The 22,159-nt window shown below is 43.1% G+C and overlaps 1 protein-coding gene across 1 annotated transcript in view; it reads left to right on the top strand.

Moving 5' to 3' along the window:
* Positions 1–14,453, top strand: part of mycbp2 (MYC binding protein 2) — a 115,438-nt gene extending 100,985 nt beyond the window's left edge. The window contains exons 69-82 of the mRNA XM_056289065.1: positions 4,071–4,337; positions 4,570–4,853; positions 9,064–9,160; positions 9,251–9,370; positions 9,583–9,684; positions 10,031–10,159; positions 10,272–10,404; positions 10,960–11,063; positions 11,209–11,397; positions 11,961–12,068; positions 12,286–12,495; positions 12,579–12,686; positions 12,780–12,945; positions 13,057–14,453. Of these exons, the coding sequence (XP_056145040.1) occupies positions 4,071–4,337; positions 4,570–4,853; positions 9,064–9,160; positions 9,251–9,370; positions 9,583–9,684; positions 10,031–10,159; positions 10,272–10,404; positions 10,960–11,063; positions 11,209–11,397; positions 11,961–12,068; positions 12,286–12,495; positions 12,579–12,686; positions 12,780–12,945; positions 13,057–13,172 (2,133 nt within the window). The 3' untranslated portion in view covers positions 13,173–14,453. The remainder of the gene's footprint in view (positions 1–4,070; positions 4,338–4,569; positions 4,854–9,063; positions 9,161–9,250; positions 9,371–9,582; positions 9,685–10,030; positions 10,160–10,271; positions 10,405–10,959; positions 11,064–11,208; positions 11,398–11,960; positions 12,069–12,285; positions 12,496–12,578; positions 12,687–12,779; positions 12,946–13,056) is intronic.
* The last annotated feature ends 7,706 nt before the right edge of the window (positions 14,454–22,159 follow it).

Raw genomic sequence — 22,159 nt, forward strand, 5'->3', positions numbered from 1 at the left:
GGAAACTAAATTCAAGACTACTCAATGATCCCTATTTTAAGGAACAAATTAAAAAAGAAATCAATCTTTACTTAGAATTCAATGATAATGGAGAGGTTTCACTTCCCATTCTATGGGATACTCTGAAGGCCGTCTTAAGAGGGAAAATCATAGCAATATCTTAATTTAAGAAAAAAATAAGGAACAAAACAGAGGAATTACAAAACAAGCTGAAGGAACTAGAAAAAAAAACATAAATTGAGTTTGGCGCAGGATACAGTAGAAGAAATTAAAAAAATTAGGAAAGAAATGAGTAGTTTGGCTACACAAGAAATCAGGGAAAATCTAATGTTTCTGAAACCAGAGACATTATGAAAGTGGATCTGAATCTATGAAAATACTGGCATGGAAACCAAAAAAGAAGATTGCAGAAAATGCAATTCATAGAATTAGGGATCCAAGAACAAAAGGGATAGAAAATAAATGAAGTGAGATTCAGGAAGCTTTTTAAGTGTTTTACAAAACTGTATATTCTAAAGTTCCAGAGGGAAGCGTAACTCAAATTGACACCTACCTGAATTCCCTAGAGTTGCTCCCTTTAAAGAAAAACAAAATGGAACGATGACTGCTGACATAACTGAAGGTGAACTAAAAACTGCAATTAGTAGGCTTAAATTAAACAAGTCACCTAGGATCAGATGGTTATACGTATAAACCATCTTTATAGTGGTGTAAAGAATTTAAAAAGGCATTAACTCCTGTTATACTCCCCATGCTTAACTGGGTTTTAAAAAAGGCGCAAAAGCCACCCAGCTGGAAGGAGGCGATAATCTCAGCTATACCGAAAGAAGGCAAGGATAAAATGGAATGTGTGTTATTTAGATTAATATCTGTTCTTTATGTAGATTATAGATTATTTACTTCCATCATGGCCAAACAATTAGAAGAATTCCTACCCACACTGATACTTAATGATCAGATAGGTTTTATACAACAACGCAAAGCATAAGAAAATATACAAAGGACACTACACGTTATGGATCAAATGCAAAAAAATAAAGTTAAAGCAATAGTGATCAGCGTGGACGCTGAAAAGGCATTTGATTCAGTTCACTGGAATTTTCTTTACAGAGTTCTACACAGATTTAGTTTACATGACACAATTATTAAAGCTATACAGGTGCTATATGACAATCCCACTGCTAGGATTAAAATTAATGGATATTTATCAAATAATTTTACCCTAGAAAGTGGCACGAGACAGGTGTGCACATGGTCACCGCTACTCTTCACATTATATTTGGAACCACTAGCTCAATACATCAGACAAAATAAAGATATCAGGGGAATTGTTGTTATTCGTCCGTCGCAGCGACGAGGACCATCTAGTCATCCTGTGATGGATGACTGATGACTTCTGCAATGATTAAAATGAGGAAGAGTTGCACATCATCAACCCCACTCTCTTTTCCGAAACCACCTACTACCGGCGGCAAGACTAGCGAGACGACTGGCAATGGAGACGGATACAGATTTTTCCTCAGGGTTTCGTCCCGAAGCCTTTCCCGTAGATGAGTATACCCTCAAGGCAGCGGAGGTTTTAAAACAGTTTGCCAGGGGAATTACTATTAAAGGGACAGACCATAAATTGGCCTGTTACGCGGATGACATTTTGATCTATTTAGGGCAACCAACATACTCTTTACCTAAATTGATGCAATCCTTTGAACAATATGGTCAATTATCAGGGTATAAGATCAACATAGATAAAACCCAATTACATTCATATAACTATAGCCCACCAGGAGAAATTGAAAGTAGATACCCCTTGACATGGCAAACAGTCTTTCAAATATTTGGGCATTAACATATCAGAATGCAATCATCTGCCTTTAAATAAAAAATTAAGGAAGACATAACTAGATGGAACCTAATTCCCTTCCTTAGTCTCAGCTCAAGGATGGGATCCATTAAAATCAATATATTTCCCAGACTATTATAGTATCTCTTTCAGACCCTACCAATAGAGAGTAACCAAAACCAGTTTGGACAAAATGTTATCAAGGTATATATATAGCAAGGTAAAAGACCTAGGGTTCATCTCAAAACTTTGCAGTTGGCCAAAGAAAGGGGGAGATGAGGCCTGCCTTGTATTAGAGATTATTATTTTGCAGCACAGATGAGAGCTATGATATGCTGGTGCAACCCATCATGTGATGCTCAATGGAAAAACATTGAAGAGAGGATATCTTCCATCCCCATACAGACAATGTTGGCTGATAACAACCTACAAAGTTACATAAATACTATGGATAACCCATGGGTGAAATGCACTCTTAAAACATGGGAAACTATTGTAAAAGAATATAAACTAGAGGGAGATCTTGCAATTCTTAAATGGTGCCATATGACTCAGATTTTACACCAAATAAACTAGATTCTAGATTTAATGACTGGGCAGCTAAAGGAATAACAGCTCTATGCAATATAATTAAAGAAGGAACCCTGCTCAGTTTTGAAATGCTTAAAGCGAAACACTTATTAGAAAAACAAGACTTCTGTTGGTATCCGCAGATGCGACATTATGTTAATACAAAGATGAAAAATGTAACCGAGGCAAGTACTTGTCTGATAGAGTTGTTTAGAAAAGCATATAATTCAGATACTGACAGTAGAATCATTTCATGCATGTATAAGGGTCTGTTAAATCTTAAAACACGTTAAACTTTATACATCAAAACAAAATGGGAGAAGGAAGGAGGGCAGTTATATCTGAGGAAGAATGGACAACAATATGGAGGTATCAGTGGAAGTGTACTAGTTCACAGAAATGGAGGGAGTTTAGTTGGAAAAACCTGATTAGGTATTTTATTACACCCTCTCAGAAATCCCATTATGATAGTAACCTCCCTGTTTGCTGGAGAGACTGTGGAAACCAAAATGCAAACCATTACCATATTTCCTGGGATTGCCCCGTTATCAAAGACTATTGGAGAGCGATACACAATGCCCTACTAGACATCTTTAAATGTGAAATACTCCTAGAAAGTAAGACCATATAGTTTGGGTATATACCTCAAGAATGGTTAAAAAAAGATAAATATTTAATGGATATACTGCTGGTGGCTGGTAAAAAGACTCTTACCAGGAAATGGTTATCACAGGAGAGCCCACCCTTAAACGCATGGATGGAAATTACAATGGACATTTATAAAGTGGAGAAGATAACAGCATCTGTCAATCATAAATTGGAACAATTGGCTTTACTCTGGAAAAATGGTTTAACTATGTAGCATCCCCATAGGCTTGATTTTATTTTCACAAATCAATTATGGTATAAAGAAAAGATCACTCCCTAGCTGTACATAAATTTTCCCTTTTTTTTGTTGTTTTTTTTTCTTCTATAAGTGTATCAAAAAAGGCATCAGCTTTTAAAGCAAAGACCTTTCCAAAAACGCTTTCCTAAATGAACCTGGAAAGCATATTCACATTTATCTAATTTGTCAGAACAGCTTGATTAAGGTGTGTCGTGAATTTTGTGTGGTTGCATTGTTGTCCCAAAGCAAAACACCAAAATATGAAAATAATCCTGGATGTGTAGCTGTTGTGTACCAAGACTATTCATTTGTGTACGCTGGCTATAAAGTTTTAAAAAAAAAAGCATCTTTGACAGGTCGCATTTACCCACGATCTCCAAAATGAGCATTTGCTCTAGCCTAGCTCTTATTTTTGCTTGGTTATGCCACGGGAACTTTTTTTTCGATTTCCAGGTTTGAGTTGTAGAATGGGTCACTTGGTGACTCCTTCAAGGACTGATGATGTGCTGATGGACTTTAGAAGCATTAATGTCACGAATGCTGCAGAGATGATGCTGTGCTTTTGTTAAGTCATTGCTGTGTCTGCTGGGACAGGCTCCAGTATCCCCGCGACCCTGACAGCAGGATAAGCGGTTTGGATAATGGATGGATGGATGTTGGTCTTTTGTACTCGTTCATTTGTATTAATTTTCTATAAAAACTTGAAAGAAAAAAAGAAAAAGAAATCAAGTACAATCAACTTTTCCCTCTAAACTAAACCACCTTCATTTCCAGGTGTGTGCACATATCGTACAAGCCATCCGTATGGAGGCCACACGTGTGAGAGAGGAATGGGAGCATGCCATTTCCAGTAAAGAGAACGCCAACTCGCAGCCCAGTGATGATGATGCCTCCTCAGATGCCTACTGTTTTGAGCTGCTGTCAATGGTCCTGGCTCTAAGTGGCTCCAACGTGGGCAGACAGTACCTAGCTCAGCAACTAACGCTGATGCAGGACCTGTTTTCTCTGCTGCACACCGCCTCACCCCGAGTACAAAGACAGGTGGGCTGCTGTACACACATGCTAATGATCTCCATATTTAGTCACATGATAAAAAGCTGTACTGCACTAGTCCAATGAACGTAGATGTCTGTCTGTGTAGTTAGTGAATTAGAACCATTTTTTCACCTTTTTTGTTTTTCGAACCCTTTATTTTAAATATTGAGTTCTACCACTTATTGGTTAATCACTACGTTTCTGCTTCTTCATTCATGTCATCTCATTGGTATTGTAGGTGACATCACTGCTGAGGCGTGTTCTTCCAGAAGTGACCCCCGTGCGACTTGCCAGCATCATCGGCGTGAAGGCCTTGCCGCCAGCAGACATCAGTGATATTATCCACTCCACAGAGAAAGGCGACTGGAACAAGCTTGGCATCCTGGACATGTTCCTGGGCTGCATTGCCAAGGCCCTCACCGTGCAGCTGAAAGCCAAAGGGACCACCATTTCTGGCACAGCTGGTATGGCTGCTGGCAAGGGAGTCACGACTGTGACCCTGCCTATGATCTTCAACTCCAGGTAAGTCAGTGCGTCATATGCCAAGCTAAAATTAAACATGCCATATGTAATTCTATAGAAATCCAGACCTTTGTTGTTCAGTGATGTTAATAACAACAAATCAAAGCAAGAGAAACTAATAGAAAGAAAAACAAGATGGTGTCGTAGTCTGGCAGCAAGGCAGGTGCTGCATGAGTTTGCACTGCAAAAGTCAAATTCAAGACCAAACTAAGAACGGTTTTTGTTACAAAACAAACCCCAAACCTGGTGCCAAACGAAGGCAATTTATTGGAGATGTAGCATACAGAGGCTGTATGGTCACTTACACCTGCAAGCTGACTGTGTTATCTTCACTCAAAGAAGTCATCAAACCACATATTCCATAGTCCTGAGTAATGGAAAAGCCAATATACAAACATTTGCCTGGGCGCAATCTACACTGAAATCTCCTTGTCCATACTACAGGCTGACTGGCTACCTGATCATTACAATTTTACTGACGGATGACGGTAATTCTAATCCAGGGTCAGTTTGCAATTTCAAATGAAAGCCACTGTTGTCGGATACACCTGAGCTTGTGAATGCTATTGAATAACACCAAGGATGCAACAATCGGGTTGTAATTTCTAATGTAACCCTGTAAAATACAATATTTAACCTGAGTGTTGTACACACAACGAACATCAGTGGTTAAAAGGAAATTTGAATTCTTTCAACCAGTAAACCAGGCTAAGGTCTTGTGGGACAAAGGAATAAAACCTAAAGGGTTGCTTGGTGGACATTTGAATATCAGAAGCATTGTATCAAAGACTGAGCAGGTTGAAAGTTTGCCGATTGAGTCGAACTTGGGCTTTCTTTTCCTTTCAGAATCATGGTTAACAGAGTCATCACCAAGAACTGCCTTTGTTATACCTGGGTATTATGTTTTTAGGAAAGATAGAAAATTGGGCAGAGGAGGAGGAGTTCTCTTGTGTGCTCGAGATCGTTTTAAATGTGTAGAAGTACATCTTAATTCCTTGCAAGACTTAGAAAGCATTGCTGTCTCTATTGTATTGTCCCCTCATATGTCTGTTATGGCTATTGCCATATACTGACCTCCTAATTCTAATAACATTTTCTATGACAAACTGAAATCCTTACTAAAGGAAATTGGTACAAAGCCTGAATTGTATGGACATCCGGCGCACGCAGTGAGGGACTAGTCGCACTTCCCAGTAGCGCCGCAATTTACTTCTAAAATCACTTTTAAGCAGTTTAAATCCAACCAGCTTGCAAATTAATCACTCATCTCATAGTCATAACACAATTTGTGACTTGAGGGGCCGGTTTTCAACAATGGTGAAGACTAAATCAAGAAAAACCGTAACAGTGAAAGAAGGCCCGGGGGAAGGCCCGAGCTCGCCTAGCGAGGATTCCCAAGAACAAAATAGTGTTCCAGCTGGCAAAGTGCTTGCTGCCTTCGAGACACTTCGCGAGGAAATGGCCCAAATTAAGAAAGACATCTGTACCACAATTGACGATCGAATTGTTGAAGTTACAGTGGATCTGAAAAATGGTTATTTTATTAAACTAATCAATGATGGAGTGTGCAGGTGGCGTGGCGGTCTATTATGTTGCCTACCAACATGGGGCTCACCAGTTCGAATCCCCGTGTTACCGCCGGCTTGGTCAGGTGTCCCTACAGACACAATTGGCCGTGTCTGCGGGTGGGAAGCCGGATGTGGGTATGTGTCCTGATCGCTGCACTAGCGCCTCCTCAGGTCGGTCGGGCACCTGTTCAGAGGGGAGGGGGAACTTGGGTGAACAGTGTGATCCTCCCATGCGCTACGTCCTCCTGGCGAAACTCCTCACTGTCAGGTGAAAAGAAGTGGCTGGCGACTCTACATGTATCGGACAAGGCATGTGGTAGTCTGCAGCCCTCCCTGGATCAGCAGAGGGGGTTGAGCAATGACCGGGACGGCTCGGAAAATAGGGGTAATTGGCCAAGTACAATTGGGGAGAAAGGGGGGGGGACAAAAAACTAATCAATGATTCTAAGGGAAATGGTAAATTTACTTGGGAAAATATTAATAAAATTACAAAGGAGGGTGGTAAAACAGTTAAAATTGGGTAATAAAGGAACAATCAAAAGCGATAAAAGATAAAGAAAAAATAGCTACAATCTTTAATTCAGTCTTTGTGGGTTCAGGAAAATATCTGGACAAGAATTTTGGTGTAAGATCAAGAGTTCTTGAACCTGCAAATAATGAATTCCCTGTTTTCGCAATTAAAAATGTCTTAGAATCTACAGTAATGAAAACACTTTATTGTCTAAAAGGGCCCAAGTCTAAGGATGTCTTTGATATTGATGCAAGATTTTTTTTAAATTATAAATCGATACTATGTAAACCTTTAGCTCATCTGATAAATCAATCAATAACAAACTCCTATTTTCTTTCTTCCCGGAAGACTGCGGTAGTGACCCGTGTCTTTAAATCAGGTGAAAGAACTATGCCATCAAATTATAGACCCATTAGTATCCTTCCAATAGCTTCTACAATTGCAGGAAAGGTAGTTTATGATCAGTGAAATGACACTGAATTTACTCTGCACCCAGTGCAATTTGGTTTCAGAAACCATCATTCAACAGAAATGGCAATTTGCTTTTTTGTTGAACAAATTAAAAGTCATCTTTATAAAGGTGGTGTTGTCAGAGCCTTGTTTTTAGATTTTAAGAAGGCATTTGAAACAATCATGTTTTACTTTCAAAACTTTAAATGCCCTGGCCTGGATGGAATCCTATTTAAATAAGAGGAAACAATGTACAAGAGCGGGTGAAAAGTGTTCCCCATTTGCTAGTTGTACAGTAGGGGTCCCTCAAGGGTCTATTTTAGGACCAATTCTATTTAGTATACATATTAATGATCTCCCTCTAGTATGTCCAGATGTTAGCATCTAAATGTATGCTGATGATACTGTGATTTTTACCCATGCAAGACCTAAAGAACATGCTGCAGCCAAACTGACATCTGCAATGAGCAAGGTGTTGAACTGGCTAGCTAATTCATGCTTGAATCTTAATGCAAGCAAAACAGTTTGCATGTATTTCACATCGAGGATCAATAATTCCATAAATCCTGACATTCTAATTAATGGAGAAATCATCACATCTGTGACACGTTAAATAGCTAGGCATTATAACTGAAAAAATCTGTCTTTCAAAAACCAAGTTAGTAGGGACATCAGCAATGTTAAGTTTAACCTGAATAATTTTAAGCGCATCAGACACCAGTTGTCTCTGTCTGCTGCAAAGGTTTTTGGACATACTATGATTTTTCCCAATCAGTCTTACTGCATAACACCTGGTCACAGGCAGGTGACTACACTCAACCCTGTGTACTTAATCTTTGAACAAATCCTAAAAGTACTAGATGAAAAGGGATCATCATCACTGTAACATCCTGAAAAAAATATAATTTCCTCAATTTTGATAACTTATTTTATTTGGGTGGCACGGTGGCCCAGTGGTTAGCACAGTTGCCTCACAGCAAGAAAGTCCTGGGTTCAAACCCCAGCCTGGCCCAGGTCCTTTCTGTGCCGAGTTTGCATGTTCTCCCTGTGTCTATGTGGGTTTCCTCCGAGTGCTTCGGTTTCCTCCCATCATCAAAAATACATGCATGTTAGGGTTGATACTCCTGTCTGTGCCCCTGACCAAGGCAATGGAAAGAAGAACTGGAGTTGGTCCCCGGGCGCTGCAGCTGCCCACTGCTCCTATACCATAGGATGGGCTAAATGTAGTAAACAAATTTCGTTGTAACCAAACAATGACAAAATAAAGTGGCTTTGTTTCTTTACCCCGATACATGTCTGATGTTTAAAGTTATCATAATCTCGCACCCCCTGCTTTTAGAGGATGCCTGGCCTATCCCTGCAGTGGCAGTGCCAGTAGGACTAGAGCATCTACTAGTGGCAGAGGTGGCAAAACTATGTCCGGAAAGTGAAAGTCCTAACCATGTATTTGCTCCACCCATGTACTAAACCAGTTGATTCTAATCAACACCACACTTCAGTTAGGTAGGGGAAACTAGTTAATGAAATCAGATGATTTAGTACATGGGTGGATCAAATTTATCTGAGCAAGAATGTGAACACATCCCATACGGACGCAGTGAAATGCAAGTTTAGATATATCCATGGTAGATTGACATGCTTTGTGATTTTAATCCTGATGTCTCCTTCCTACCATATTCAGCTATATCCGCAGAGGGGAGAGCCACTGGTGGATGAAGGGCTCCACTCCCCCGCAGATCGCCGAGATTATCATTAAGCTGGTCAAAGACATGGCGGCAGTGAGTAAATAGTACACACTTTATCATTCCTCTTCAGTAAATACCCTCTTTACTCCAGAATAAGTGTGTATCCTGTTTTTTTGGTTTTAGGGTCACCTGTCAGACACATGGTCAAGAGTCACTAAGAATGCCATTGCTGAAACCATCATAGCCCTGACCAAAATGGAGGAGGAACACCGCTCCCCTGTGCGCTGCATTGCCACCACCAGGGTATGAAGCGGACATCACTTCCACTTGACTTTGTTGTTGTTCATCCAATTGTTTCAGGATGAAGGTCCATTTGAATTGACATCAGAGTTTGGTAACTTTCAAAAATGAACTTGAACAATGAGGGGGGGGGGTCTAAATATAGTTCACGTGTCCGTGTTTCAGTGTATGAGGATGTTCATTTAGTATTGTTTTTTTCTCACTGTTGCTCTCAGCTGTGGCTGGCCCTAGCTTCCCTGTGTGTGCTGGACCAAGATCACGTGGATAGGCTGTCTTCTGGCCGCTGGATGGGCAAGGATGGACAGCAGAAACAGATGGTGTGAACCAAATCATCCACTAACAGCTGCATTGCACAGAAATCATTAAATCTCCAAATCCAATCTCTTATTAATTGATGTCACCATCCAATAAACCTTCACAATGGGATATGCCATATCACCACAGTAAATAGACTCAGTCGACTGTAGCTAACTTAGCATTATTTTGTGTACATTGCATCGAACCTGCTCTCTGTTGCTCTTAATGAGTTGTTGGATGTCAGGGGAAATAGATAAATGAGGTCTGATAGGTGGATTGCCTATTTTTCAAACGATCGATTGGCTGAGGTTTTCTTTCATATCATCGAGAAGAATGACCATTACCATCCCATTGTCCAATCCACAGCCCATGTGTGACAACCATGATGATGGCGAGACTGCAGCCATTATCCTCTGCAACATGTGTGGAAACCTGTGCACCGACTGCGACCGCTTCCTCCACCTGCACCGCCGCACACGCTCTCACCAGAGACAGGTCAGCAACTACCCTCACCCAGCCCTGCCTCACCAGCTGCCACTTGGAGAGCTCACTGGTGAACAGAACGGGGCTTTTGTTAAATAGTGTTTTTTTTGTCTGACTGGTTCAGGTGTTTAAAGAGGAAGAGGAGGCCATAAAGGTAGACCTCCATGAGGGCTGTGGAAGGACCAAGCTGTTCTGGCTCATGGCGTTGGCAGACTCTAAGACCATGAAGGCAATGGTGGAGTTTAGGGAACATACAGGTACATGTCCATAGTGAAAGTATGGCCTCTCTTCTCTGTGAGTGGTACTATGAGACGTCAATATCTGAGGCTTTACAGAAACATTCCTGAAAAGACAAGTTGCCTACATGACTGTACGGGGTTATTCTAAACTACAGGATTCTGTATCTTCAGAGACACTGGAAAAAGTAAAATCTCAGTAAACAAATATATCCTGTATCCTGTAAATCATATTTTCTGTCTAATAACAATATTGATCTTGATTAGCTGCTTTTAAGTAACTTGTGACTGGAATTTTTTTTATGTATATATATTGGATATATGTGTTTTGTAGTTTTTGTCTTTATGTTGCACTGCTGTGGGCTGGGGGAAACGATATTTCATTTCATGTGTGCAGGTGCAGGAAAGGAAATGACAAATAAATGTTCCCGATTCCTGAAACCAGCCCAGATACTAGATTGTCAGTGTCACCAACACTGACGATATTCAGGAATTATGTCTGATTTTAACAATCCAGACCTTTATGTTTTATATGAGTCATGTTGCTTCTTTCTGATGAACCCAATTTTTTTGCAGGTAAACCAGCATCCAGCAGCTCAGATGCCTGCAGGTTCTGTGGGACGAGGAATGGAACTGAGCTTTCTGCGGTGGGCAGTGTCTGCTCAGACCCAGACTGCCAGGTACCAAACATTTCCTGTTCAAAACTCCACATAGCCAGTTTTGCATACTGAAGTGGGGTTTTTTTCACCAGATAACTGAAATTTAAAAGCAGCAAAGTTGTTTGCCGTAGTAGTTTTCCACTGTTCTCCTGTCTCCGGTCTATAGGAATATGCCAAGTTGGCATGCAGTAAAACCCAGCCTTGTGGGCATCCCTGTGGAGGAGTTAAAAATGAGGAGAGATGTCTGCCTTGTTTGCATGGCTGTGACAAGAGCACCGGCTGTCTGAAACAAGACGCAGATGACATGTGTATGATCTGCTTCACAGAAGCCCTCTCCGCTGCTCCTGCAGTACAGGTATGGCAACCCTCCTGTGTACGATATGAGGAGTTTAATGCTAGGGCTTCAAGCTACACTTCTGAAGATTGTTGTTTTTGTTAACTCACTGTCTCCTATGTAGATGTTGGTTAGGTAAGTGTTGTTTGAGCACCATTCAAAATGAATGAGTCAGCAATGGCGTTGTCGCAAACAAACATAAAACCATAAAACCTGGTTGAACCTGAGTTTTACTTATTGATGTTGTACTATTAAAGGTCTTCTGCCAGCTTGTTCTGTCATATCTGCTGGTTAGACGCAACAAATTCAACACTTCCTGCCTTCTTCCTCATTTGGCTGCTATGATGAAGATGAAAAACACTATGCACCCCATCAGTTATCCTGGGAAACTCCAAACCAACAATTATTAAATCAGAAACTACACAAGCTTTCACAGTTTGTATATTTGTAGATTAGCTATTGTACCAAATACACCAGTGATTCAAAGTATTAAAAACGACATTCATTAGCATGTGCGCTATCATCTTCAGGATTGTAGCATTCAGTTTTGAGATCCTTGAACTATTTTTTTCTTCTGCTTTCAGCTGGATTGCAGCCATGTGTTCCATCTTCAGTGTACCCGCCGTGTTCTGGAGAACCGCTGGCTTGGGCCCCGCATCACATTCGGTTTTATGTTGTGCCCCATTTGCAAGGTAACATGATATCTGAGCCTCGGCAGTTTAGTAGCTTTAACTATATTTACCTCTGTCCAACTTTATTTAACAAAGAGCATGGCCTCTTACTTTTGTTAGTTATTTTGTGAAATGTCATCAGTTGTTGGTGTGTTTCTGTTCATAATGTGAGTTTGACACAAGTGCAAAAACAAATGCATGACTGATGTATGGCTTTTTGTCCCCTCTTTGCATCCAGAATAAAATCAATCACTCAGTGATCAAGGATCTGCTGGACCCCATCAAGGAGCTGTATGAGGATGTGAGGAGGAAGGCCTTGATGCGACTGGAATATGAAGGACTTCATAAGAGCGAGGCGATCACTACTCCAGGAGCACGCTTCCATAACGACCCTGCTGGCTTTGCCATGAACAGATATGCATACTATGTCTGCTACAAGTGCAAGAAGGTACTATTACTTGATATATCAAACCAGAGCAAGAGACTCTAAATGGGGCACTGGTTTTGTGTTGACGCCGTCCTCATTTGCAGGCATATTTTGGGGGAGAGGCACGCTGCGATGCCGAGGCAGGGCAGGGAGATGACTACGACCCCAGTGAGCTGATCTGTGGAGCATGCTCTGATGTGTCCAGGGCTCAGGTAGGGGGAATGAAGCTTGTCTGCTTGTTTTTAGACACAGCACTCATCTAAAGGACAAATGATCAATCCTGTCCCTGACTATTTGTGTCCTAGATGTGCTCCAAGCATGGCACAGACTTCCTGGAGTACAAATGCCGGTACTGCTGCTCTGTCGCTGTTTTCTTCTGCTTTGGTACCACTCACTTCTGCAATGCCTGCCATGATGACTTCCAGAGGATGACCAGCGTCCCCAAGGAGGAACTGCCCCATTGTCCTGCAGGTATTTAGACAATCCCCTTTTGAAAAGCAGCTGCTGATTATTCATCACACATACATTTTCAAAGAATAAAGACAAGTTTCATGGATGCTCATGCCATCCTTCCCATCACAGGTCCAAAAGGCAAGCAGTTGGAGGGTACCGAGTGCCCTTTGCACGTGGTGCACCCACCCACGGGGGAGGAGTTTGCCCTGGGCTGTGGTGTGTGCCGGAACGCCCACACCTTCTAAACGCCGAAAGACCTGTACTTAAAATTTGTCAATCTACTGTGATTTCTGGCAGTTGCAGAAGCTAAGCCTTAGAGCTTGCCCAGGACGATGGAGCAGGTTTCTACCGTAGCCAAGAGCCCTCAGGCCCGCTCACCAACCAACACGAGTGTCCCAGGCTGTGCTACAGACAAGGCTTACATAGGGAGAAAGTGAGGGATAAAGAGAAGAGTCACGACTCTTTCAGATTGAGAGTAAACTGAATGAAAAAAGAAAATTAAATCTAAAAATACCTTGTGACGTGTTTGCATGCGGCCGTTGTATCCCCTCGGCTTCCATAGACGTTGCACACCTCCTGGTCACTGATGTGTAACAGTATATTGAAGATTAAAACATTGAATATGAAATAAAATTTGCTTAAGGCAACTGTGGATGAACATGGGTAGAAAAAAAAAGAGACAGGCCGTATTTCCAGCTTCCTAACTATGAATTTAAAATATTGTTGTATGTAAACTTGACTTTTTCATAATCCTGTACAGTATTCTCCACTGTCAAGTGCATCATAGGTTGACGGACAAAAAAAACAAAACAAAAAAAAAGATGAGTTGGTAAATAAGACTGTTAAGAATGTCATGTTTTGGAGGAAAATAGTGTACGATTTATCTAATCTTGTATATAATGATAGTATCCAAAATAGCTGTATTCCCAAGTTGCTACTCTCCACTTCAGTTTCGTTTGATATTCTGGGTTATGTTTTACGCCAGAACTTTTAATGAAGTGCAATACTGGGTGTGCCTCCTATCTTGCAGCTGTTTAACCTATGGAATGTATGTCAATAAAAGCCACTGTACATTTTTATACAGTAGACACAGTTGTTCTGCCCCCTTAAAAAAAAACAAAAAAAAAACGTCAAATCACTTCTGCTGTCTGGAAATGACAGAGGGCCCCGGCGCCTGCAGGTTGAATGATGGTGGATGTGAACGCCATTTTCAGCCGTCAGAAAATAGTTGTACCAAACCCCTTTACATCATGAAAAGAGAGAGAGAGAGAAAAGAATCTCACCGGTGACTGATTTATGAAGGAGTGATCACTGTACGTTTTGAGGACCAGTCTTCACACCAAATATTGAAATAATTGTTAATCTGTCATGCTCTTCCCTTGTAGGAGGCAGGGAATTTAAGGGTCTCGGGAAGGGGATGTGACAAAAACAGCTGCTGTTATAAAAAAAAGCTTAATTACTTGTGAGTCTGCTCTGTAATATCTGTGGTGGATGGAGTTGAATGGTAATAAACCAGGTTATCTGTTTCGCAAAGTAAACATTGTGTTATTTCTCAATGGGAGGTGACGCTTCAACGAAAGGGCCAAACTGTTCACCGGCTTTTGCAGTCGCACGCATTCTCAGACTGAATCCACAGTGGACTTTATGTCACTAGCAGACATTCTCACCATGATGTTGAAAATGTCAATGGGAAAAAAAATGCATTGTCTCTGCGTTGGGCAGCAAGAAGGTCTGGGTTCGAGCCCCGGGGTTGTCCAACCTTGGGGGTCATCCCGTGTGTGGCGTTTGCATGTTCTCCCCGTGTCTGTGTGAGTTTCCTCCCACAGTCCAAAGACATGTAGGTCAGGTGAACTGGCCGTACTAAATTGTCCCTAGGGGTGTGTGTGTCAGCCCTGTGATGGCCTGGCGGCCTGTCCAGGGTGTCTTCCCGCCTGCCGCCCAATGACTGCTGGGACAGGCTCCAGCATCCCACGACCCCAACTGAGATGAGCGGCTTGGTTAATGGATGGATAGAAAAAATATTTTTCCTACCTCCGGCTTGGTCGGGCATCTCTACAGACACAATTGGCCGTGTCTGTCGGTGGGAAGCCGGATGTGGGTATGTGTCCTGGTTGCTGCACTAGCGCCTCCTCTGGTCTCTGCTTGGTGTTAGGGATGAGTGTGCAGATTTGCCTGCTTAGAGAGAAGGACCTCATACTGACATCGGCTGCGGAGATGACAAGAGAGAAGGATAAAAGCGATGACATGGGACAGGTCGCTGGAGAGTCTGCATGCAACAGACGGACGTTGGCGGGGAGTTGCATCCAGGCATGAGCATCTAGACAAGCATCGGAGTCAGATGCAGGGTCCAAGCGATAGCAATACGTTTAAATATTGAAGCAGTATGCACTGGCGTGGCCGTGACCTTTGCCCGGTTTATGGCAAAGATTGCTGACATTGTGGGACAGCAAATCATTTTGCTAAAGTGTACATGAAGAGGAGCCAATCCATGCGTCAACTGAATACAGCAGACACAGTGACCCACGAGGACGTGGACGGGACCAACACAGAGGCCCACATCTACTCAGCTGAGAGCATAGGGGCAGTTAAAGGACAGGGGAAAAAATGGTTTGCCAACATAAAAATTAATAATGGGTCTCAGAGATGTCAGAGCCAGGGGCAACCTGTAATGTGACGAGTCTGAAAGATAAGAGGAGACTGGCACCTGAAATTAAGCTATTACTGAGCCAAACCAGGTTGGTACTGTACTCAGGCGAAACAATGCGCTCTATTGGGATGTTCGGCACAAAGCGTGTTGTGAGGGGCAAAACACACAAACTGGACTTTGAGAATGAGAAGCAATCAGACTCAACCTGCGAGCGCCTAGAGTCAATGCATTTCACCGTCCCTGAGGAGCTTCTTAAGGTGCAGCACAGAGCCACTAACCAAGCAGCAGCTTGTCAGTACCTATGATGATGTCTTCAATGGCCCAATTGAATCGCTCCCAGAGAGGGTTCATATTGAGCTAGACCGTAAAGTAGCCCCAGTGCAGGCTTTTCCACGTAATGTTCCAGTGGCACTTAGAAATGCAGTTAAGGCCCAGCTAGACAAAAATGAGACTGAGCCCCAGTGTCAGAGCCCACCAAGTGGATTAGCAACATGGTGATAGTAAGACAGCAAGAGAAACTGAGGATCTGCATCGAGCCCAGAGCACTCAATCAAGTTTGAGGTCTTATTACATAATGCCAACCCTTGAAAATTTGCTATATAAACTGCCCAAGGCTCGCATCTTCACCCTTGTTGATGCACGTGATGCCTTCCGGCAATGTAAGCTAGATGAGGACAGCAGTTACATGACCACGTTCTGGACACCTTGGGGCAGGATGCGCTGGTTGAAGCTGCCATTTGGTGTATCTGTGGCCCCTGAAATATACCAGCGAAAACAGCATGAACTACTGCCAGGGCTCAGTGGTGTGGAACCCCTCGCAGACGACATACTAATAGTTGGCTGTGGGGAGACACTCACACTTCAGAACTACAGCCTCAAGGTAGTGTACAAGCCAGGCCTGGACATGCACATCAGCAACACACTGGGCAGAGCCACAGCACCATCAAAAAAAACAGACACAGCATACACACGTCATGCAGTTTGCAACCTACAGAGGGCACAAGAGGACGCTGAACAGATAAATCAAGCTTAATGCCACCAGCCAGCGCCTGATTCAGATCGGGAAGCACACGGAGGGAGATGAAAAGCGGTAGTGCTATGGGGGTGGCCAGACTACCGAGAGGAAACTCCCCTAGCAATCAGAGAATACTGGTCAGTCCGGGACGAGATCAGTGCACAAGATGGAGTGCTTTTCAAAAGTCAACGAGTGATCGTTCCAAAATCACTGCGCGCAGAAATGCTGAGAGGCATCCATGCCAGTCATGTAGGAGGTGAAGCATGCTACAGACAGGCCAGAGACACACTGTACTGGCCCTACATGCAAGGTGAGATCAAGGACTGTGAGCCAGTGCTCAGCATCCAATGAATACTCACACGAACAACAGCGAGAAACAGTGATGTCACATGCACTCCCCACACGGCCATGGCAGATCCTTAGCACGGACCTGTTCAGACAAGCAGGCAAAGACTTTCTGCTCATGGTAGACCATTACTCAAATTTCTGGGAAATAGAGCTGCTCTCAGATCGCTCAGCAGAAACCACAGTACTGAGGTGCAAAGCCCAATTTGCACGGCACGGGCAGCCTGGCCGGGTGATTACAGACTGCGGATCCCAGTTTAGCTGTGAAACACTTAGCAAGTTTGCAAAGGAATGGGATTTTGAACATGTTATGTCATCACCCAGACACCCAAAGTCTAATGGGAAAGCTGAGTCGGCTGTAAAGATAGTAAAAAACCTATGCAAGAAAGCAGCCAGTGCAGGTAATGACCCCATGGATTGCCATTCTACAGTGGCGAATCATACCCACAGATGGCATGCATAGCAGTCCAGCACAAAAACTCATGGCTCAGAGACTGAAGACTCCTCTCCCAGTCTCTGATGCACTCTTCGAGCCAAGCGTTATCACAGGAGTCCCTGAAAGGCTGCGGGTTAAACACCAAATAGCCAAATTCTAGCACGACAAGTCGGCCAGAGATCTGCACGAGCTGTCTATTGGACAAGACATCAGAATGAAGCCTCTACCTGGAGACAGGTGGTGGGAAGGAGTGTGCCTTCAACAGGTGGGCCCCAGATCATACCTGGTGGATGTAGAGGGGACACACTAGCGGCGCAACCAGTTGGACCTGAGACCAGTGGAGGGGGAGGCTCTCAGACACCACCCTGAGAAACACAGCAAGCAGCACAGTAGTCTGGCCCAAACCACAATGGGCAAGGATAAGGATGGTGACACTGTGGACAGTGACACAAGCGACCAAGACCTCAGCCGGGTCAGGCAAATTGACCTGCCCCAGCCCATAGGCAGCTCACCACTCACAGTGCACTACAGGGCAGCTATTTATTATTCCTTTTTTTAAATCGTTTCCTTTTAGAGCAAAAATGAATAAATAACAGAACAGAACAGAATTAAACCTAAAAGCCATTTTCCAACTGTACTTCAGTGTGACAGTGAGGAAAAATAGGAACAGTGAGCGAGGGTTGCATTAACCTGAGAAAGGAAATCAAATCAGAAATCATTAAAACCTTCAACTGGACTCCAAAGGGAATTTAAACAAATCCATTTTCTGTTTCTTCCCTCGTTTTTGACTTAAAACAAAACGAGATAAAATAAAATAAAATAGGGTGGCACGGATGCCACCAGGAAATCGCCTGTATGTCGAGCTATAAATCTACTATAGCAATGCGGACGGCAGGCCAGGTGGCAACTATGTTACCATTTATAGTAACATAGTTACCATCTATAGTAACATAGTTACCACAGTGTACTGCCACATAGTCACCGCTTCGAATCCCGCGTCCCCCAAAACCTATTTTGCAAACTACATAGGAATAGGTGGTTTTACTCTACAGTAACGTATAGTTACCGACAGGACGTGTAATTAAGACATTAAAATGGTCTTAAGGAGTCCGTTATATTCAAATGCCGAACGTTGATCTGCCCCCGTGTAGATCTTTTATTGTTGCTGTAAAGGCAGTCACTTATCCCTGATCAGCTTAATCAATAATGCTGCTCATGCGACGTGTTAATACTGTCTAATGGGCTTAAGCAATGGTCATTAAACATTGTGTACTGTAAGTAAACATTACAGTATTGTTTATCACAAGCATTGACTATATTATAATTACATTATATTGTCAAATTATATTGACATAATTAAGTTACATTTACGATAATATTTTCATATTTACTATTACTATTGTGATCAAGAAATAGCCTTCATTTAGCAATTAAAAGATAAATGTTGTATAACTTACATTTCCTGATTGTTTTGTGTGAAACAATAGGACATCTTTTGTTGTAAGAGAATTACACGTCAAGTATATATATATATATATATATATATATAGATAGATAGATAGATATTAGTATTTAAATGAAAAAGAACACTTGAGTCATAATACAATTTTATTATAAAGAAATAAAAAAGTGCAATAATAAAATCAGTGCAATCAGTGGGTATTCATTGTGATCAAATAACATACACATGTGAACAATAAATCAGTTATCTATTATCTATCTAATCTATTATTACTAGAGTAATATATAGAGGAACACAATATAAGGTGCACATAATCAGGGTGGAGCAGCTTTCTTTTTGCCACATTGCCTGGGCTTCAAGTGCAGCCCTCCACTCAGCCAGAGTCATGGTGGCTGTGGCCTGGCGGTACCAATTACCAAAGTACTGCTGGTGGGTGGCAGGGTCCCGCTCCCTCTGGCACCGCTTGCAGGTGATGGTGTCACTCTTCCTTATGCACTTCCTTTTTTTGCCACTCTGCTCCTCCTCTTGTGATAGTGCTGGCTGGTATAAGGCACAGCCTGCAAGTGGTCCTGCAGGTCTGGGAAGAACCACAGGAGCCAGAGGTTGGGAGGCAGGCATGAGGTTGGGACGCAGGCAGGAGAGGTTGGGACTCAGGCTGGAGAGGTTGAGGAGCTGGGTTTGGTTGCCTGGGGAGGTGATGCGAGAGCTATAAGGACAGGCAAGCCAAGACTAGCAGATGGAGCCACTGGCAGGTTCTGTCTCTGTTTCAGTTGGGCCGTCCCTGCAGTGTTAGGGGGCAGAACAAAGACATGAGGATTTGTCACACTGCCGCTAGGCACACAGGGTTGGCCTTCCCTCTTAACTGCAGTAGACAGGCTCTCTGGGCTCACGATGGTGGTGTTTGGAGTAGAGATGCCTGCTCCCCCACACTTTCCCTGCGTTCTTTCATGTCTGCAGTACCTAAAAATATTCCAAGCAGTATTTTTTGTATACCATATAGTGTAATATGACAGTACGATCTACACAGACAATAGCTTATTACCTCAATAGTTAAGTTTATTAACCCACCAACTAGCAATGGTTGCAGCACTGTTCATCACCGGTAACTGAACAGTGGTCTTCTCCATCACCGTGGCATTGTTTAAATTTACCCGCCGGATGTGGAGGTGTGCTCTGGTGATAAGGCTCCCAACACTTTTACTTGACTCCATCTATGTGCCTGGGTCCACTGTACTCCTCGTAGAGTTTGACAAAAAGATGTTTACAAAAGGATCAACAACTGAGATTCAGTACTGCTAGGATTTTACTGATAGTAATATAATATTTTTTCTATAGTGATATCAAATTTCAAGTTAGGGCACTTCTGTTTTATCTTGACGTATATGAATTGCGAACACATTCATTACCCTGTCTGGGTGTGTCTTGCTGGGGAGTAAATCAGAACAAATGACAGCAAAGAGACCGATGAACATGTAATATTGATGTTTTATGTGTCAATATAAATCACAATTATTGGAACCTTCAACAATTCAATTAAAACGTACCACAGCGTGTAATGGCAACAGTAAAACAGGTAGAGGCGTCACTTGGCGGCGTTATCAGTGATGCAGTTGCAGGCGGTGCAGATGCAGCGGCGTTATTGCGAGCAGCAGCTGGAGGTCTATTGGATGAAGTAAGAGCTGATGGAGTGCACTGGTGTGGGGGCCATATTGTTTCCAGGGTGGAAACAGTTGGACCATCCATGTGAAATGGCTCCAAACAAGACTCCCCCTCTGCAACAGTGATGTCCTCTGTCTCAAGTGATGTTAGGGCCAACTTGTAGTCCTCCATGACAGCATTGTTTTGGCTGTACAGGTATTCAACACCTATAAGCTCTCCTAAACCAACCGAAAAGAAAGCATCATAAGTGACTGACAGGAAAATAAACTTGCCTAAAATCTGTAAAAAAAAAAACAACAACAAATTACGACATGCATACCAGTGTATTTCCATGGGGCTGTGTACTCCATCAGTTTTCTCCCAAGTATGTCCTCTGACAGCTGGTTGGCAGCATGCCTAAGAAGGCCACTGTATGAGTGTGGCCTTTCCATCCCTTCTGCTGCCATGGTCCTGTCCTCATTCCACCTGGCAAGACCATCAACCAGATAAGCTTGGAAAAAGGTGTCACTTGCCAAGGTTCCTGAAAAATATTATATATTTGCATTGTGATTCCTTGCATGCAAATACAGTAAAAATGTAATAAATATGATCATTTTATAACTTATATGGAAACCTCAGTGTGAACTCAACCTGGGATGAGTCTGTTCACGTGCAAAGCAAAATTCTCCAGTGAAGTCGAACCTCTGGCACACCGGTATGTTGGAAGCACATGACCACCTTGCTTCAGTGTCCCAGTGTTGTGTGTGTGTGTGTGTGTGTACAGCTGGACACCTGGAGGGTTCTGTCCACCTTTGCATGGTCCAGCAATGGTTGATTAAGGTGTGACCACCGGAACAGGGCCTTGGCAATCCAGCACTGGTCAACATGACCTGGTCATTAGTCTGCTGGCTCCCTTCCACTGTAGGTAAACCACATATTGCTTTAATAACTGAAGCTAATATCATAAATATTAAAACTGAGACAACAGTATAGCGATCAACTTACCCGAAACAGCAAAAGATGTCCCGGAAGGTCACAAGCCCCGGCACTGTTCATGGTAGTGCTACCGAGGGTGATTGCGCCTTCCACGACTTGACCAACCAAACTGATTGGTTGTCACAAATCTTGGTCGTGGAGAAGCAACTGATTGGTCAAATCTTGGTAGCATTTTCGGTACGGACAGGCAACGCGATTGGCTCTCACATGACCGACAGGTTCCTCACGCGGCGTAGTAGTTAGCGCGGTCGCCTCGCTGCAAGAAGGTCCTGGGTTCGAACCCCGGGGTTGTCCAACCTTGGTGGGTCGTCCCGGGTCGTCCTCTGTGTGGAGTTTGCATGTTTTCCCCGTGTCTGTGTGGGTTTCCTCCGGGTGCTCCGGTTTTCCTCCCACAGTCCAAAGACATGTAGGTCAGGTGAATCGGCTGTACTAAATTGTACCTAATGTGTCGGCCCTGTGATTGACTGGCGGCCCGTTCCAGACCGTCTCCCCGTCTGCCGACCAATGACTGCTGAGACAGGCTCCAGCATCCCGCGACCCTAATTGGGAGAAGCGGCTTGGATAATGGATGGACCTCTGGCTTGGTCGGGCGTCCCTACAGACACCATCGGCCATGTCTGCGGGTAGAAAGCTGAATGTGGGTATGTGTCCTGGTCGCTGCACTGGCGCCTCCTCTGGTCGGTCTGGGCGCCT

The sequence above is a fragment of the Lampris incognitus genome, chromosome 11, assembly GCF_029633865.1.
Source record: "Lampris incognitus isolate fLamInc1 chromosome 11, fLamInc1.hap2, whole genome shotgun sequence".
Lineage (NCBI taxonomy): Eukaryota > Metazoa > Chordata > Actinopteri > Lampriformes > Lampridae > Lampris > Lampris incognitus.